We start from the raw sequence: 19,671 nt of genomic DNA, 5'->3' as shown, positions 1-19,671 counted from the left end.
CCTGGACCAAAAAAAAAAAAAAAAAAAAAAAAGTGTACCTGGTAGACAGACTCTTTTATAAAAAATCAAACTTTTAAGATCAATTTTTTAAAAATTAGAGGCTTATAGCTATTATTCTGAATAGTAAGAGTAATAATAAAAAGCATTGCCTCCAAAATGCCAACACATCTGGCTAAAAATTACAAAATTTCATTCTCCACATATATTCTTTTGTCTATCAGTTGCCAGATATCCAGTTATCTGGAAACCATCTTACCTTTAGCAAGGTGTCAATAAAACAAGTGATTAACAGATTCTAATTTTTCCTCCCTATATTTTGGTGTTATATTGTATAGCTACATCCTTAGAGTCACTGTATTAAGAGTATGACTTTTAGAAATATTTTGTGTATAATTTCTCAGTCTCTATAAATTCACACAAGGCAGTGGTCAATAATGCAATAAGGAAAAACCAAATTGTGTTTTGTTCAACAGTATAGCAATTTTAAATAATCACACATTTGACTTTTTTAAGGATTATTATTACTTTAGTAGTAAAAATGCATTCTGAGGCTCAAATCTCTAATTTACAAGCTCTTAAAACACAGCACTCCTAAATAAAGGGCTTCCTGCATAGCAAAAACCTTATAAGCTAAAGTGAAAATTATATTGGTCTACAGTTTGGGGGGTCCTTGTACATTTCTAGGAAAGTTCACTAGAAATTCAATTGAAAAGATCATTTTTCCATGACCAAGTCTTTTGTATATACAGAAGATGCAAAAGGAAAAGAGTTAGAAAAACTAAATTACTGTGCTATAAACCTGTTAACAGGGATCATAACTTAGAAATCTTCATCTCCTTTCAAGGTAATCTTGGTTCCCTTGGTCAATAAATGCTGTCTAAATTAGTAAATGTTTCAATTTCTAAAAGGTGCTGAATATGAAAGTTACTGGGAACAATAAAGGAAAGCTAAGGACTACTTTATGCCACTATTGAAGTCATGACTGTTGCTTTTCTCTTCTTCCCAAGTTAAGAAGAATTTTTAAATCAAAAGTTACAGTTGCATCTATTCCAACCGGAAATAGTCTTGACACCACAAGCAGACAACAAAGGTTACAGTGGCCGAATCATTGAAGTTTTATGGACCTACATGATCTGGAAAATAACTCATTCATTGGCCCCCTCTTTTATATGGGTAACAGAGAAATCTACTCAAAGGATATTACTGATCTGCAAGCATATCTAAGCAAATAATCCTTAGGAGAGGGAAATAAGAGCATTCTAAACTTGAAAAGTTTCCACAGCACCAGCACAAATCTTGGCAGGTAGACTATGCTCATGTAGTTCTAGGTCTTCTGGATGAAGAGTACAAAATTCCGTCTAGCCTTTGGATACCTATTCCAAGGAATGCCAAGTCTCCCTACAAGTATAAACACCTGAATGGTTGTCTAAAACTGTTACTTTCACTAAGATGTTTCATATTGTATGAAGAGAAACATTGTATATGTCAGCCAACCAGTCAACATTTATTCAGCATCTACTACAGATTCATTCATTCAGCTCTCATATTTATCTGAGGACAGGCGAATTTTTGCAGACATATTTTCAATATCCCTGATATAGCTGAGTTAGTAAAATCGTTAAAAGAGATTTCACTGCTGAAGTAAATCATACTGTTGGCTGGCTTGATATACCTGTTGGTTAAAGTAATTGTTTAATTGTATTCATACAGGTGAGGGAATAAGCATTGTAATAGGTAAACAATCATGTATGCTCTTGGGAGACAGGGTTTTAGTAACTTATTTCCTTTAGGGATTGTTGGAGTGCTTGTAAATACAGAGAGCTTGATGGGAAATGAACAAAGCAAAACCGAAAGTGTCTTTTGTATATACAGACTCTACTTTGACCAAATTGGCTGTCACAGCCATTTTAGAGTTTTTCTCCTAGCATCATTATAACAACATGGGTCCTGCAATTAACCATTTATTTACATGATCATTGAAAATCATCTGGTCATGATTATTAATACATGCTTTATACGATCATTAAAAAATATCTAACACAGTATCCAGAGTCCCCCAACGATTTTCAACCTGTGACACATCAATGAACTTATCAGGGCCCTGTAACCAGGGCCACAAATGACTTTCATATGTGCTCTTACATCTTTATGGGTCCCTTTCTCCACTGGGAAAAATAAAATAAGTTAATAGATTTTCATGTGTCCTAACATTCTCATTCTTTCATGATATGTGAAAAAAAATTTTAACATTTTCTTTGACCGTGAAAGTTCTTTATGAAAAATTATTTTCAAAGAAATTAAATCATTTCATGGGCCCTAGGCAATGTTCCAATGTGCCTAATGGATGAGCCAGCCCTGGACACACCAAGTTATTCACCCACTTTCCATCTGCCCTTGCCCTGACCCTGTTTAAGTAGCCTCTGGCTCAGCATGTCTCTCCCACAGCCTGGTAGCCATGAACTTTTAAGCCATTCTTCCCCCTCCAGCCTTCTACCCCACCATCTTATCCTTTTCCAATGTATGTGTTTGTACCTTCCCAAAAGAAAACATGGGGCATTAGGATAAACCAGGCACATCTTCATAAGGCAACCCATAGTACAGTAGTTGAGTAGTAATTGGCTTTTGAAAAGTATTTCTTTGATTGGCTAAGCTTTCATTTATTTTTTTAACCTAATTTTTTTACTATGCTATGCTTTGATGTTTTACTATGCTATGTCCTGGTATCAATTTCCATTTATTAATTTTACTTTTTTCTAATCTTGCAACTTTTTTAAGGTCTGTAAAAAAAAAAAATTTAACCTCTGATTATGTATGCCTTCTCATTTGTTGTGTCTCCCGTTGTTTGTAAATTCTCCATCTTTGGTACTCTTTTCAACAACTTTTCACTTCCTTACTCACCTTTTCAAATTTTAGGCATGTGTATTTTTTAATGTATCCTTTATTTCATTGACTACATTTTCTGAAATGTTAATTATTCGTTTTACCATTTCTAATAATTATTTAGACTATTATAATTCCCAGACCTTTCACTTTATCTTTATTCATTCCCAATCTTGTTTAAAATATTTTATATATTAAATGTAAATATTTATGTATAGATATATATACACAAATCATCATTTTTCTAAGGTATCTTCTGTTTCATTTGCTAACTCTCTTCCAGATTATTTTCCCACTTTTAAAGGGCACATTACATTTGGTGTCTTCCTACAGAATGGAAAGTGTCAATATAGTTAAAATGTTCTATCTCCAAAATGAGCTTTATTCAAGTTATTTCTTTCAATATGCTCGAAAGTTTTTTGTGTCATTTAAAAGAGGGAAACTAACAAATTGTGTTTTGTCTTTATTATCATCATACAAAAATTCCATTTCTATTATTGATTTTTTCTGAGGCAATCATAGATGAATTAATAAACTAAAATACATATTGCTTTTTTAAGAAATGTATTTGAAATATGGGCTTGATATGATGCAGTCATTGCAAATCATCTTATAGGTGAGCTATCAGTGCTAAACTTTATTTTTCACACATTAAGTGCTAAAACTTCTGAGATTGGACCCAGGATGGTCTGCCTTATTTTGAATTGTGTTCTAAGAGGAATTGTGTATAATGTGGAAACAATGTAGTGGCAATGGTACAATAAAGCTTTTTAAAAATAGCTTCAACATATTGTTCCATTGTGTAAGAACTTTTCCTTGCATTTGTCAAAATATATCTTGTTCTTTCATGAACTGTAAAATGTATATACCTTTTCAAAGAACATCAGAAGAATTATAGAACCCAAAACATCCAAAGATCTACTATTTTTAGTATAATTTCATAGCACCCATTTCAACAAAGAGTTCAGGCAATGGAAAGATCAACTTATTTTCATCACCTTATATATTTCTATGATGGATTTTCTTTCCTCTCATCTACTTTACAATCCTTCAATGTCCACATAAGAAATGATTAGAATTCAGCTTTGCCTCTTATTGTATATATGGATAAAATTATATACTTGGATGTATATTACACCTGAGAAACTTATTAGAAATGCAGGCGCTGGTTCCCACACCAGATCTACTAAATCACAATTTCGGGGGTGGAGGGTGGTAGGGCGGTTAGGCTTCAGTTGTCTAACAAGCCCCAAAGGTGATGTGATGCCTAGCAAAGTTTGCAGATCACTGCTTTGAAATTCATGAAATTTGGAAATCAAATGTTAAGACTAAAGTTTCCTTCCTGCTTCTTAAATAGCACAAGTTAAAAACATAGGCACAAAGTGAAGGGGTACCGGACCTGAATATTCTGTAGGTCCTTTCTTTGGAAAAAAAGTGGTGGCCTAAAATGGAAAATGGACTTGTTTGGTTTGGAGGGTTTTAAAAATACATTTAGAAGGTTAATTAAAGACAATTACAGAAGAGTAAAAATTTTTCCAGAAGATATTCCAAAGCTACACGCAATGGCGATAAGCTGTGTTATTTGCAGAAGAAATTTCAAGAGTGTTTTGATCATTTACCGAATTTGGGGGAAGTCTTGTTTCATCCATTGAATTAATTCTGTAAGCTGACTAAAAAAAAAATAGTTCTGAGGATGAGAACTTACCAACTGCTCCTTAGTGAAGAAGAGTAATCATAGGTTGACATGCTAAGACATATAATTACATGCTAGGTATTTGGAAGCTTGTCTCTGTCCTCACCTCATCATTAAATCTTTTTTTTTTTTTTTTGAGGGTCTGAGAGCTAAAATTGTCACAGCTAAAATTGAAATCCCCTGTCAACTCAGGGGATTGGCATTGGCCAAAGCTCAAAATGACCAAAATACTAATCTCCACATACAGAAATGTTTACATCCCAACAATAGATCAATATCTATGTAAAAGGACATTCTAACACCTAACCCAATTAAGACTGCAGAATTAAGACTGCTTCTTGGAATTTGTTGTAAAGGCATATTGCTAATAGTACAGTTGGGTTTGTCCTGTAGAAGACACCCCAGGGATAAATGAATCTGGTCTGCCAGGCACAATGGAAGTGATATTGGCACAGGATTCAAGAAGATAAAAACAAACAGAAGCTAGGGAGAATGTCTAAACATTTATCAAAGCCTAGATCTGGTAGATGTGCAGGTAGGGTTGCCAGATAAAATATACAACATTCAGTTACATTTGAATTTCAGATAAATGACAATTTTTTTGCATAAGCATATTCCTAATATACAATATAATATAATGTAATGTTGTATATTGGGGAGGTTATTAAATATACTGAATTATTGGTTATTCATGTGAAATTCTAATTTAACTGGGCATCACATATTTTTATTTGCTAAAATTTGGCAACACTGTATACAGGGTACTCTGCACAACCCTCCACATCTCAAGGAAAAGATGCTTAATGGTAATGATTATTTTATTTACATTTAAGAGAACAGCTGATATTTACATCTTGCTAAATGTTAAAAAATACCGTTTCCATTTTGAGCCTCTTTGTATGCTTATAGCACAGTTATAGCCCTGATAGCACAGTTTCCACAACTCTCCCTGCACCCTGTAAAATTGATAGATGGATAAAATTGATAGATGGGTGAAATGGACAGGGCAAATGAGTATGGTCATACTCAAAGTATCTTCTATTTTTCGTATAACTGAAGCCTATCTACATGCCCATTGTTAAAGCGGTCTTTTTCTAAGTAAAGTTGCTTTTATGTGAAGAATCCCTAAAACATGAGGGTAATTTTAGCAACTGTCCTTTCTTTACCTCAGCTGGCCTGGGAGCAGAAGTCTCAGTAAGGAGTACTAGAAACACAACTCCTCCCCAAATCCCCACTACTTTTAATGCACTTCCATATAGCCCGGGACACCTTATTAGTAATACCACAGAGACCTTCACCAGAAGTACTACAGAAAACTACAGCCAAAACAGCAGCCAGAGGCAACACCCCAATCTGCAGATGGCTGGAACTACATCTTGGGTTCCCTGGACTACTCAACCCTTCTCCAGCACCACTGAAGAGGTAAGGGGAGAGGGGAGGGGATGGAGTGTGGTTTGGTAAGGTCTCAGAAAGCCCATTGGTTGAAAAGTTTTGCTTTGCTGGAAATACTGCTACTCAAGCGGGAGATCAGGCACTCTGTGTCCTGGGTGCTAATTGTACATGAATGCATTCTGTGTAATGAGAAAATCTTTGGGATAGAATTAAAATTGCTACACCTTTATAAGCTGAAGAGAATTATAACTGCACTCCTGTAGGTTGGCCACATTTCTGAACCGACGTCAGGGTTCATAGGCTTACGATAACCTAAAACCAGGAAATAGAATTTGAAATCAGTCCCTTGCAGGTCCCCCTGGATATATTTCACAATCGTTTATGCTTATAAGGGAGGGGAGAGAGTCACAAAGCAATGGAAGATTCAGCAATCACTATAATGGATTTGTGAACATGGAGGAGGATAAGCTGAGTCTCATAGCAATTTCACATCAGCATCCGCAAGAGGACAGATAAATGGCTGAGAAGCAGCAATGACACAGCCATAGAGTCTGTTCACATAGTGTTTCCATTTCAGATGTTCATCTCTTCAGTTTTGCTTTCCACTCAGGGTTTTAGGCTATCATTTTAGACAGTAACAGTGTAATTAAAACAAATTTTAAAAGCTAAGGTTTCATTTGGCAATATTTAGCTGTTTCCTAATAAGCAATCCAAATAATTTAGAGAGTAAAAGCCCAACACTATGCATATGACATGCATTTTAGTGCTCTGGTTTCTTTTGCATTGTGCAGAAATGAATATTGCACATGACTCCCGACTAGTGAACACATACCTCATTATTGATCACAAAACAAATAGAGCCAGGGCTTCCCTGGTGGCACAGTGGTTGAGAGTCCGCCTGCCGATGCAGGGGACACGGGTTCGTGCCCCGGTCCGGGAAGATCCCACGTGCCGCAGAGCGGCTGGGCCCCGTGAGCCATGGCCGCTGAGCCTGCGCGTCCGGAGCCTGTGCTCTGCGGCAGGAGAGGCCACAACAGTGAGAGGCCCGCGTACTGCCAAAACAAACAAAAAAAAAATTTATATCTATTTTTTCTGTACTGATGTGTGTGTGTGTATATATATATATATATATATATGTACTGATACATACCAGTATACATGTAGTGATATCAGTATATATGTACTAATTTTTATCAATATACCTACAGATATACACATAGAGACAGATACTAGTACAAAAAACAACTGTGTCAAATAAGAAACATGCTGAATAAAAACTACAATAGAAACATATCTGCCTGAACACTAAAGCATTGTCTTTTAGCAAAAAGAATATTTCCCCATCTTTGCCCAAGTCGGACCATTGTGAAACAAAGACACAGAGAGCTCCCAGACATGTCCAGGCTCACTGCAATGAGTCAAGGACAGCCAGCCCTAGAGCTCTGTTGCCAGCATACCAGTCCCGGGGGCCGACCCAGCACCGTGTTACAGAGCCCACGTGGTCCAGCCCTAGAGCTAGGTTTGCAGCCTTGGGCTGTGGCAACTACTCTGTAGGGTTTTCTGGTGTTTGATTTTTAGTATTTTTCTAAAGTGAAGTTCACTCTAAAGTTTACATGAGCTCCCAGATGGAGCACCAGAATGACTGCAGCCAAAGATCTCATGTTCCATTTTTTTCTTGAAGCTCAGGCAAAACCTTAACTATGTCCTCGGAAGCTGAATGTATAAAAGCTATGCTCTTTCCAAAGGCAGTTTCTAAAACCGCAGTTTTCCATGACTCTCATGCCTTCGGTGAGGCCACCCTGCTGGATCATCATTTGATCTAGTGGGAGCATTTACTTTATAACAGTCTGTTATAAACAGCTATAGTTAAATACTTTGAAGAGTAAAAATGGGTCACTTGGGAGGTAAAATCCCTGTCCTTTAAAAGTAATTTTGCAAGGTACTCCGCCTCAACACCTAGAAGAGTATTAGAGAGGAATAAAATTGTTCAACTTAATCGCTTGGATTTGTGTAAAGAAAATCTTTGTGTGTCAGTTATTTTCTTTATCAGCTAGCTCCTGGTTTGGGAGGATTTTGGATTGACTTACTGTAGTTGGGCCATGAGTTGGAGTGGTCTGTTATCGGTGATGATAGGAAAAATCTGAATGTGAGCTTTTGGAGGGTAGGGACTGTAATTATTCAACTTTGTAGCTCCAGCACCTGAGCATAATGCTTAATGCTTACTAAAGGTGTGTAGAAAGGAAAGGGAAAGAAAGGTGTAGAGTGGAATGGAGCAAAATGGAGTGGAACTGGAGAGTGAAATGGAATGGAATGGAGTGGAGTGAAATTAAGCAGAGGGGAGTGAAATGGAATGGGGAGAATGGGATGGAGTGCTAGGGTATTGAGTTGATTGAAGTGATATAGAAGTGGGTGGAACTGTTGAACACTTGGGTAACAAATGACACATCTACTGCCAATGTCCATCTACTGCTAAGGTGTGATGGTCATGCTGAGTAACCATGTTTTTTTATATTGCCTAAGTATTCGAAGTTGTTGTGTATCTAGTATTTAATATGTTTCTATTATCTAATACTGTGTGTGTGTATATATATATATATATATAGTTTCATTCAGGGGCTAATTATTCAGTTCCTTTTTCTCCTTTCTAGTTTCCCCCATTTCATCTCTTAATTGCCCTTCAACTGCCCCTCACCACCAAAAAGGAAAAAAAATGTGTAAAAGAAAAAGGAGAAGGAAGCAATGATGACTGTCTAGTGACTTTGGAAAATGTTCATGCATCCAACAAATATTTCCTGACAACTTAACTAGTGTCAGAACAGAGTGGTTAAGAACTCGGGCTTTGAGGTCAAAGGTCTGACTGCCTCTTACTAGCTGGTGACTGAGTCTCAGTTTCCTCGTCTATAAAATGAACCTCCAACTCTTAGGGCTGTAGTGAGGGCCAGGAGAGACAATGCCTTACCGCAGTACCTGATCCTTAGTAAGCACTTAAGAAGGAATAGCTGTTATTGCTATTTTTTACTGGGACACAAAGATGAATGACAAGTTGTTGCCCTGAAGGAACTCACCATCTGCTGAGGTGTTGAGGGAGATGGAGGGAGATGGAGATTTGCGTGGAATGCAAAAGAGAGGTTCGGACTAGCGTGGAGGTTTTAGTAGGTGTGCAGTAGGTTAATGTCTTCTGGAGGAGGGAATATCTGAACTGAGCTTCACGGAGTATAGGAGTTAAACCAATAAGAGGTGGGGGAGTGGGGAGGGAGGGATGTGTAAGAGCTGAGATGGGACAGGATGGAAAGTTAGAAGTGATTTAAACTTTCACCTAAAATTAGTATTTTTTAAGCAATTTGGGGATTTTATCACTTCAATCCAATCACACATTCCATACTTGTTTTTTGAGCACGCACTATCTGCCGGACATTGTGGGGGACGCGAAAAATAAATAATAAAGATGGCGTTACAGAAGCACATAGAATCATTGAGTATGGGATCAGCAATCTGTTAAGACTGAATAAAAGACTTAGTATAAGAGCTCTGTAATAATTCTCACACATACAGATACTGAACACATATCGATGAGCATTTCCAACACATGTTTTGAAATGCAATCTTCATCCAGAAACAGACACTAGTTCCTACTTGTTATTTTAACCACTGACACTATTAGATTATCTGTCATTCCTTTTGTCCCCATACATATGTAGCCACTACGTAGAATTTAGCACACTTGACCTGAAAGAGAAATCGAGAGAAGAAAGAAAAAGAACTGAAATACTAAGACCTTTTACTTGGAAAGGCAATGTCATTACTACTAGCTCACATTTATGAAGTGAGCAGTGTTCTCGATCTGCAAGCAAAGGATGAGTTAGGATTGGAACATAGGATTGGGAATGGAGGGTGGGATATCACAATACACTTTCAATGAGAAAGTGGAATGTATTTGTGTTTTCCCTTCCATCAAGAGTTCTTTTGAGTTATGAGGAAGGAAACATGAAGAGATGCTATACACCATTTGCAAAGAAGAGAATCTAGGGGATAAAAATAATAGCTAAAATTTGTGTGCCGGCAACTATGCTAAGCACCTTCATATACTCTGGGAGGTGGGTACTTGTATGCATTTTCCATCACTGTGTAACAAACTACCCCAAAACTTAGTAGTTTAAAACAATGACAGCTTATTTTTCTCACGGTTTTGTTGGCTGGGGCAGGGAGCGAGGGCGTTCCTCCGCTGGTTTCACCTGGGATCACCCTTGCAGTTGCATTCAGCGTCGAGCTAGAAGTTTCACAATAGCCTCTCTTGCATGGCTAGCAGTTGATGGTGGCTGCAGGCTTGGTTCTCCACCTGGCCTCTCATCCTCCACTCGACTATACCAGCTTCTTTACATGATGGTTTCAGAAAGCTTTGCAAGAGAGGAAACATGGAAGCTACAAGCCTAGTGAGACCGAGGCTCTGTAACCACACATTACTTCTGCCACATTCTACCAGTCAACGGAATCACGAACCAGGCCAGATTCATAAGGTGGAGAAACAGACCCCGCTTCTTGATGGGAAGAGCTGCAAAGTCACATTGAAAAGGGGCATACGTATTGGGTGGGAGGAATCTGTGGTCATTAAACAATCTACCATAGTATTTATTAATTTATTATTATTTTGTAGATGCCTAGTTTAAACTTAAAGAGGCAAGGACTCACCCAAGGTCAAATGATTAAAGAATAGCAGAGCAAGGAGGAGAGTACACATACACACACACACACACACCCTGCACATCTAGTCACCTTATTCTCTTGCACAGAGCTCTTATTAATGAAGGTAAATGCCAAAAGGACATGATTTGGAATCCAGCATCACTCATTAACGCTACTGCAAAGTTGTCCTAAGTTGACTCTCTTTGGAGCAGCATTTTCCCTACCTTTTTCCTTTTCCTTCTCTTTCGTCACATTGTCTTATGCCAGTTTGGAAGGTTGTGAACCTGACCCAGTACATGGCTTCAAAACTCTCCTTCTCTCAACCTGGACATGAATTAAATGAATCAACACGTATCATGTGCCTACAGTACTGCCTGGAAAAATAGTGTTTAATTAACGTTAGCTACTACTGTTATTATTGTTACCATCACAGTATTATGTGGCAGTGTGTGTCTTTACAAGGACAAAGTTGGTGGAACAAGAAGCTTGTCTACAGTATGAGTCAGGAAATATCTAGCTCAGTGGTTCTCAAAGTATGGACCGAGATTCAGAACTTGTTAGAAATGCAACCGCTTGGACCCTACCCTAGACCAACTGAATCAGAAACTCTGGCTGTAAGGCCCAGCAATCAGTGTTTTAACAAGCCCTCTAAGTCGCACAGAGGTGTACTTTTAAATTCCAGAACCACTGATGGAGATAAATCTTGTCCTTCACCCACAATATCTGTCCCATGGACTTCTAAACGCCTTAGTTTCCCACCACTGACGGCACTTTTGTGCATGTGTCACGAGGGGGTGAGAGGGGGTGGCGACATAAAAGCTAAACAATCAGGTAGCAGAAATTAATGTATCTAATTCCAGCCTCCTGCTGTGACTTTGCAGAGTGTACAGCATTGAAGGAACGGGGCCCAGGGTGGGTGAGTGGAGCCTGGGGAGATAGAGAACTGCTGCTAGACTCTAGGCTTTTTGTGTTCTAGAAAAAGGGGGTTCCAGGCACATGGTTCCACCGGGAATGCATGAGACTCTGTATTGGAACATCAGCTGGATTTCAGCACCTGTGCACGCCCTCAGCCAGGCATCCCTGCGTACTACATCCACAGAGACATACTGTGTGCTTGTGCACAAGCCCAGTTGTAGATCAGGCCAGAGGCAGGTGTGAGAAGTGTACCCTGCATGTATTAGCCATTCCCTATGGGCAAGGAGAGACAGTCAGGGCTGGAGGCAGCAGGAAGTCAATCTTTTGGGGACCTGAGCATGAGATACAAGGGGAAGAGTTAAATGTGCAGAAGTGTCCTCCAAAGGGAGGGAAGCCAGGCCTTGGAATTTTGTTTAGCATCAAAATCTGAGCAGCCTCCATTTATCATTTGAGCAGTGGACTCTCGAGAGAGGTCCAGTCTGGATCCCCTCTCAGCCATGTGACCTCGGGGGAGGCGGTTTGATAAAGCGGTAAAGAGCTAGGGCTCTCACGTCAGAGAAAGCTGGTGTAAATGCAAGTGGTGTCACCTACTAGTTACTCGTCATACTTGTTTCCTCTCTAAAATCAGGATAATTAAGGTACTCTATCTGCCTCATAAAACAGTTGTGAGGATTAAAATCTGATTAAGAAAAGTGCTTAGTGCCTTGGCTATACACGATAAGTACTCAATAATGTTCGCAAGCAATACTAACTTCCTGTTGTTGTTTCATCACCCCTACCCTGCCTGCATCACAGGGTTGTTCTAAGAACCAGATGGACCAGCGTTATTATGTGAAACTGCTTTCAAAGGAATCAAGCCTTGAACATGCAGTAAAAATGTTACTGGCTGGTTCTGATTCTACTCAACATCCCTCAATCTGGTTTGAAGGCACACCCCCTTCTTCCCTTCCCCACCCTGCCCTGGCCTGGGCCCGGGAGACGGACCACATTTCCTCAGTTCATGAATAGCCATTGTGGTGCTGGTCTGAGTTTAACGGCTCTGTGCTTCCTTCCAGTTGGCCCTCAGAGACATCACAAACCAACGTGAGTCTCCAAATAAGTGCGGTGGCAAATGCAAAACACCTCCACCTCCTCCCACCCCAGAGCCCTTCATCGTGCTACTTAAACACAGGGGAGTCTCTCCACTGCCACCACCGCTCTGTGGCCAGAAGTAAAGATGGGACAATATTCCCCTTCACTGAGACAAACACCTAGAAGGAGAAGTACAAAGATGTAGCAAAACAAAGCACCCCACACCATCTCCTAATGATTCCTCAGGACCAAGGGTAGTTCTTAGATTGTCCAGAGTGAATGGGATAAAAGACAAACAGACTTTTCTGAGACTGCCCCTAGTACAGGAAGTCCATTCTAGCGGGTACGATATTGCGGGAGGGATGTGTTCCTGAAGACCCTAATTTATAATTAGCATCATTCAAGTCTAATTCTGACAAAGGGCTGCAGTTCTCTCAGATGGCCCACTAATATGGATTACTAGGTGCCAACAGCATAATATGGTTTACAATTCGCTCGACCCTCTCTGGCTTTAAAATCTCAAGGATTTTTCTTTTCTTTCATTTTCTTTTAGTTATAGGGGATTTGCCTGACTCTCCATTTTGTGCACCAAAAGACTGGGTTCATATTTTGTCACAATATAAATCATATGCCCATAAAATGCAACCATCAAACAGAATATGTGCATTGAAATGGGCTCTTTAACCTGCCAGTATTTCTCTGACACATGGGTTTCCCTCAGCAGATGAGGTCAAACCCAGATGAGGGTTGATGCAGAGAGGAGAGAACACAGCAAAGGAGGGGAAATGAGATGGAAGGAGAAACCAGGATGTACAAATTGAGATAGGAAGTCTGTGGCTCTCAGCCCTGGTCTTACATACATCAGAATCACCTGGGAAGCTTTTTGAAGATGCAGGTTCCAAAATTCTCCCTCAGACCTACTGAATCAGAATTTACTGACACAGGACATCATCACCAGAGTGTAAAAATCTCCCCATTGATTCTAATGTGCAATTATGTTTATGATCCATTGGAGAATAATTGAATAGTCAACCTGTTAGAAAAAACCATTGAACACAAGAGAAGAGGAACAGTTCTGCTGGAGATGTATCTATAACTTGAATCTAATTATCAGGAAACATCAGACAAATGCAAATGGAGGAAAACACGTACCATAGAAATAACTAACCTGTATCATTCAAAAAAGTCAGTGTCATAAAAATCATTTTTAAAGGCCGATGAATTGTTCCAGATTATGGAAGATTAAGAGACTTGACAACTAAATATAACACAGGATCCTGGGTGGGCTCCTTAACAGACAAAAAACAACAACAACAAAAAATGCTAAAGGGACATGCTTGAGTCAACTGGCGAAGTTGAAATACGGATTGTGGATTAAAGCATTGTATCAATTTTGCATTTCTTAAATTTGATATCTTTACTGAGATTACAAACTTAATTCAGAAGATATGCAGCCCACTCTGAAATGGTTTAGGTAAAAGTATCATATAGAGAGAGAAAGAGATGATAATAAAGCAAATGTGGGGGAATGCTCAAAGAAAAAAGATGAGTGGGTCTTGGTAAGGATATGTCGTAGCACTCCATATAATTTTCACCACTTATCTGTAAGTTTGAAATTATTTCCAAACAAAAAAGTTTAAAAAATAAAAAGAGTATTTTGCTTAAGGGCTTTTATAGGGTAGAATCCAAGGGATGCTCCTGAGTTAGGGGTAGACCAGTGGCTCAGACTTACAAAGACCTGTCCATCTTCTTCAAGGACCAGGAGGAGAGAGGGGGTGGATGGGGGGAGAGGAGAGCAAACACCGTGAGAAATGATGATGAATTTGCAAGAAAGAGCAGTAAATCCAAGGGTCAGAACTGGTGGATGAGCTGGATGATAAGTATGAAGATAAGATAAATAAACTCTGGAAAAGATTGCTAAGTACTTTAAATCCCTGTAATTTACCCCAGTTATATATTGGTTGTGCCCACGTATTCATTCCACTCACAGAATAACAGCTTTGAAAACCAGTTATGAAATACAGTGAAAAGTCACTGAAAGGGGAAATGCTATGAATTCCAGGGGCTGTCTTTCAAGGGAAGATCCTTTTCATCCTTCCCACCCTCTGGGGGAGCTGGCAACAGAATCCTACCATTGCTAAATCCAGATGAGATCACCACTAGGGTGATTTTTATTTGGAAAGTACACAGGAGGTACCTGTTTTTTCATCAAAGCTCTTCTGATCTGGATCTCTAATAGATCTGGGCCAATGAACACACACTACCAGTGTAGCTTTACCAGGTGCTTGCCCTTCATCTGTGTGTCTGTGAACATTTGTTGTTTGCTCCTCTTTGTGCAAGGCTGTACTTCCAGCCCAGGACAGCAAAGCTGTGGAGAGGATACCGCAGTAGATGCTTTGCTAAGAGTTTTGACCTTGGTGGCCTGAATCCAATGACCTCTGGATTATTCTAGAAGGATTTGGTCTTCCATGGAGTCAGAGGCTGCTTGGGCACTAGCCTATCCTAAGGCTTAGGTGCTAGGTATTATTGGATTCTGTGATGCTAAGGGTTACAGGTCTGCATTGGAGCAACTGAAGAATACAATTGCTTTTAAGATTCCCCAGTACTTAGCCATGTCCTTGTTTAGTGGTGAGCTGTGAATATTTACTGTCAATAGATGAACAGACATTGAGGCTCCACAACCTGGACATGTGGGAGAGATAACGAAGAGCCATGACTCCTTCCATCAAGAGGTTTCTAATCTAGCTGATGGTTTTATCATTATATTTTTGAAAAACATGGTAAGATCCTTTGATCTTCCACTTTGATCACCTCAGCTTCAACAGTCAGGGGAGTCTGAGATGCGCTGTGTGGACAAGGTGAGCAGAATGCTGGCCCAGCATGCCTCCACCTTTTAATTTTTTTAATGAAAAGTGAAAAATCCAGATATTTTTCCCCTTTAAAATCTCCTGTTTTTCTCAACATTACCTGCTTATTCCATTTTTTAAAAACTATATTAAGATCACACTATAAAAGCCAGAAAAGGCGCATGTGCTGGTCAAATAGGGAGCCCTCTGTTTGCGAGCTCCAGTGAATTCATGGGAAATGATGTTCTAACGACATGATACACAGAAAAAAAGAAGACAGAATCTTTTCCCTCCAATCATCACTGTCTAAGGGAGATGAGATGTGTGATCATTTCTTTTGTTTTTATTCTCCTTTCCCTTAAAGCCAATGTTAGCCATGTTTTGTTTATTTACTGTCCTAGGGCTTGGATAGTCACGAGAATCATGACCTTGCTCCTGAAACCAGAATGTATAGCAGTCACGCCCATACAGGCAGCCCCACTGGCCGCATTAACGCCTTGATTCCGTTCGTGTGTGGGCCGACTCATTTCCGAGGGTGGGGTAGTAGCACCAGAAGAGTGGGAATGAAGATGCAGCAGAAGTGCTTGAGGTTGAAAAAGTGATTCGTTTAGTCACATCTGGTTTTAAGTCATTCGTCTGTGTACAGTTACAAAGCTCTGACAAGAGCTATGCAAAGTTCATTTCCTCCAGATTTAAAAAAAAAAAAAAAAAAAGTGGGGGAAGGGAAGAGGGTAAAAAATTGATGTAGAAAGAGAATACCAAGAAACCTTAGAGATGTGTCTGGGAGAGATGGTGGAGCTGCTGTTAGAGACACATCCAGCACTCCCACCCCTCCCTTCCAGGATTTAAAAAAATCTTGGCACTGCCGACAGTCAGAGCAGCCGGTAAATGTCTTCTGTGCTGATCTCTTGAGGAATTTCTCTTGAGTATGGGATTGACAGCAATGGTAATTTATGATTATTTGGATGTTCTCAGAAAGACATTCTTGTCCGTGGACTTTGTCATTCTCTCTAGCATTGCTGGGTGCTCAGAATCCGTGATTTATTGTTATTCATCTACTATTATTAGTACTAATAATCATACTATCTAACATACTATCATCCTTTAGCCAGGGAGGTGCTATAAATATAACATGCACCTTCTCATTTTATCCGCCCCCTCATTAAACCACCCCCAAATGCCTGTATGATTTCCATTTTCCAGGAGAGCTATGACCTAGGAAGGTTACAACCTAGGAAGCTAGAAAGATTCCTTGAAATATAAATATCCCAAAACAGTATCTCTAAACACAAAAGTCACAGTCCTTTTTTAAAAATTGCTTATCAAAATTATCTTACCTTAAATTTTAATAAATCTCTTTTTAAATGCATGACACCGGCTGCAGGTTAAAAATCGTATTCACTTTTGCTGTAATGTACTATTGAAACAGTTTCAGGTTGAAACAGAGAAAAGGATTTTGCCATCTTGTAATTGTTTTTAACTGACACATTCCCTAATTGCTAGGCTTTCTTCTTTTTAAAAATATCTGGGGGTTGGGCTTCCCTGGTGGCACAGTGGTTGAGAGTCCACCTGCCGATGCAGGGCACACAGGTTCGTGCCCCGGTCTGGGAAGATCCCACATGCCGCGGAGCGGCTGGGCCCGTGAGCCATGGCCGCTGAGCCTGCGCGTCCGGAGCCTGTGCTCTGCAACGGGAGAGGCCACAACAGTGAGAGGCCTGCATACCGCAAAAAAAAAAGAAAAAAAATGACAACTGGATCAGAGTTTAGAGTAGGGGATTGACAATCTAAGGCTTTTGTTTGGAATTTGGATAGCTCTTTTTCACCAACTAGAGCAGGAAGGCTTGTTAAATACACACACACACACACACACACACACATACACAGGCACACACACACATACAAACACAGGCACACACAGAGATTATTTGGCTCCAACAGAACATTTCAAATTCCTCAGGTTGTAGTAGGACCCTTAGATTTTATGTTTCTAGCAAGTTCTCAGATGATGCTGATACTAGCTTTTGAGAACCACTGTCCTAAAGGTTACTACCTCCTTCCCCTTTCTCCTTTTCCTCCCTTCATCTTCCCTCCCATTCATCTTTTCCCACCTCTTCCTCTTCAAAATCAATCTTCTCTTCTTCCTCTCTTTTATTCCTTTGCCCTTCCCTCTTTTATTCCTCTGCTCCATCCCTCCCTCCCTTTCAAGATGATATTTGAGGCATCCAGCAGGAACATGTCTAGAAGGACTTGTTTACAGTGTTTATTCAGATAATAATATTTATTGAGCAGCTACAAAGATTCACTCATTCAATCATTCATTCATTCATCTACTCACTCAACAAATATTTGTTGAAACTCCACTGTATGCCAACCTCTGTGCAAGAAGAGCAAGACAGACAAAGACTCTGCCCTAAAGGAATTCTCCATATGGCTAGGGAAGGCAGACTGTATACAAACATATAAATAACTGGATTATTACCAAGTGTCACTAATGTTCAGAATTAAATAAATGGGTTGCTGAGATGAAGATTGATAACAGCACACTTTTCCCCTATGAGGTCAGAAAGGGCCTGGCCCCATGGGGATGTGTTTAAGCTGAGACCTAAAGATTGGGAGAAAGACAGATAAGCAGACCTCCTGGGCAGGAGTGGTCCAAGAAAAGGAAATGGCAGGCACAAAGGCCCTGGGGCAGGAAAGAGTCAGCTTCTTGGGGGTGTCTCCAAAACCTAAACCAGGGCCTGGCACACGGTAGGTGCTCAGTCAATATTTGCTGAATGAATGAGTAAATGAATTATTAGACCCAGGCCACTGGAGCATAGGAGGCAAGCAGGAGAGAGGCATGGAGTAAGCAGGGGCCAGGTCATGAAAGGCCTTTTAGGTCATGAGTGAGGATTTTGAATTAACCAATCAACTTTACCAATCCACTCTCCCTTCAGCCCCCAACCTTCTCTGCACCGAGCTCAAACCCTGATGTAAAGTAACAGCTCTCAAAGTGTGACCCTGGAACCCCTGATGATCGGTTGTATCATTCAACATGTATGTTCATGACATGATAAGAGCCATGCTTTCATCCATGAAATCATAATTAATGAATATATAAATTAGAACAATTATTCATTAATTGTTATGACTATTTGTTTAAAAGGCAGCTGTTTAACCAACGGTTTAACATTAGGCACTCATGTCTAACCAAAAGCAGTCCCACCCTTCCCCTGCAGTCTGGGAAAGGTTTCCTAGTGGCAAAGAGAAGAGGTTGTCCCCTGAAAAGTTACAGAGAGGCTGATTCCAAATCCTGGAATGCAGTAACTTCTAAAGCAAATGTAGTGTCATTACACAGGATAAATAGGTTCAAAAGAAGTTGAGGAATTCCAAACAAAGATGAGAACAAAGAATAAAATGAATCATCTTATTTGTACTTTGTACAGTAGTTTCAAATAAACTCCTCTAGGAAGAGATGTTATCTGGCAGCTTTTCCCAGTCTATTACTGCCTTGAATCTATTACACATCTCTCTAATTTTTCATATTAATATAAGTGTTTTTAAAAGGTAAATCAGCTTTTAAAATGTAATCAGTAAAAACCTGAGTTTAAACTTTCTCTCCTTGTTTCATAGTATATTCATTCCTATAGGTTATTTAGGACCCACTAATTAATTGGGAGCTTTGCTGTGAGCCTTAAGATTCTCCAAAAAAAGAACCAGCAGTTATATACCTTTGGGAAAGAAATATCTCTGACTCCCAGTCCTTTCCTTCACAGATTGCTATAATTCTTCATATACATTGGTATCAAAATAGATAAAAAGCACAAGACCCTAAATGTATATGTCTCTCTGATAGATCAAAAATTAAATAATTGTATTTGAAGAAATTCCTCCTTCTTTTTCTAATTCCTATTCCCAGGGTTATTATTAGCAGGTCACTGTTAATAACAGAATTTGGAAGCATCTGAATAGTGTTATGAGGATATTTTGTTATTGCCTTGTTTGATCAGTCCTCTTCACATTTTGCCTTTTTGTTGCGGTTGCCTCTACTATAAGGCAGTATACTGCATTATAGTCAGACAGTGTATTGGATATCAAATACTATTTTAAAATTAACTGTCAAGGTATAGTAGGTTGGTAACATGTAATTTAAAAATAAATAAGTGAGAAACCTTGGAGAACTTGAAAAAGACAGGATTTATAGAAGATTTCTGC

The 19,671-nt window shown here is 39.4% G+C and overlaps 1 protein-coding gene across 1 annotated transcript in view; it reads left to right on the top strand.

Moving 5' to 3' along the window:
• PTPRB (protein tyrosine phosphatase receptor type B) overlaps window positions 1-19,671 on the top strand; it is a 112,801-nt gene that overhangs the window by 5,161 nt on the left and 87,969 nt on the right. Inside the window, exon 3 of the mRNA XM_027107023.1 lies at window positions 5,745-5,995. Coding sequence (XP_026962824.1) covers window positions 5,745-5,995 — 251 coding nt within the window. The remainder of the gene's footprint in view (window positions 1-5,744; window positions 5,996-19,671) is intronic.

This window comes from Aethalodelphis obliquidens, unplaced genomic scaffold (genome assembly GCF_003676395.1).
Source record: "Aethalodelphis obliquidens isolate GAN/ISIS:26980383/991018 unplaced genomic scaffold, ASM367639v1 scaffold8, whole genome shotgun sequence".
Taxonomy (NCBI): Eukaryota; Metazoa; Chordata; class Mammalia; order Artiodactyla; family Delphinidae; genus Aethalodelphis; species Aethalodelphis obliquidens.
Note: the sequence above shows the minus strand (reverse complement) of the source record. Positions and strands in the feature narration are given on the sequence as shown.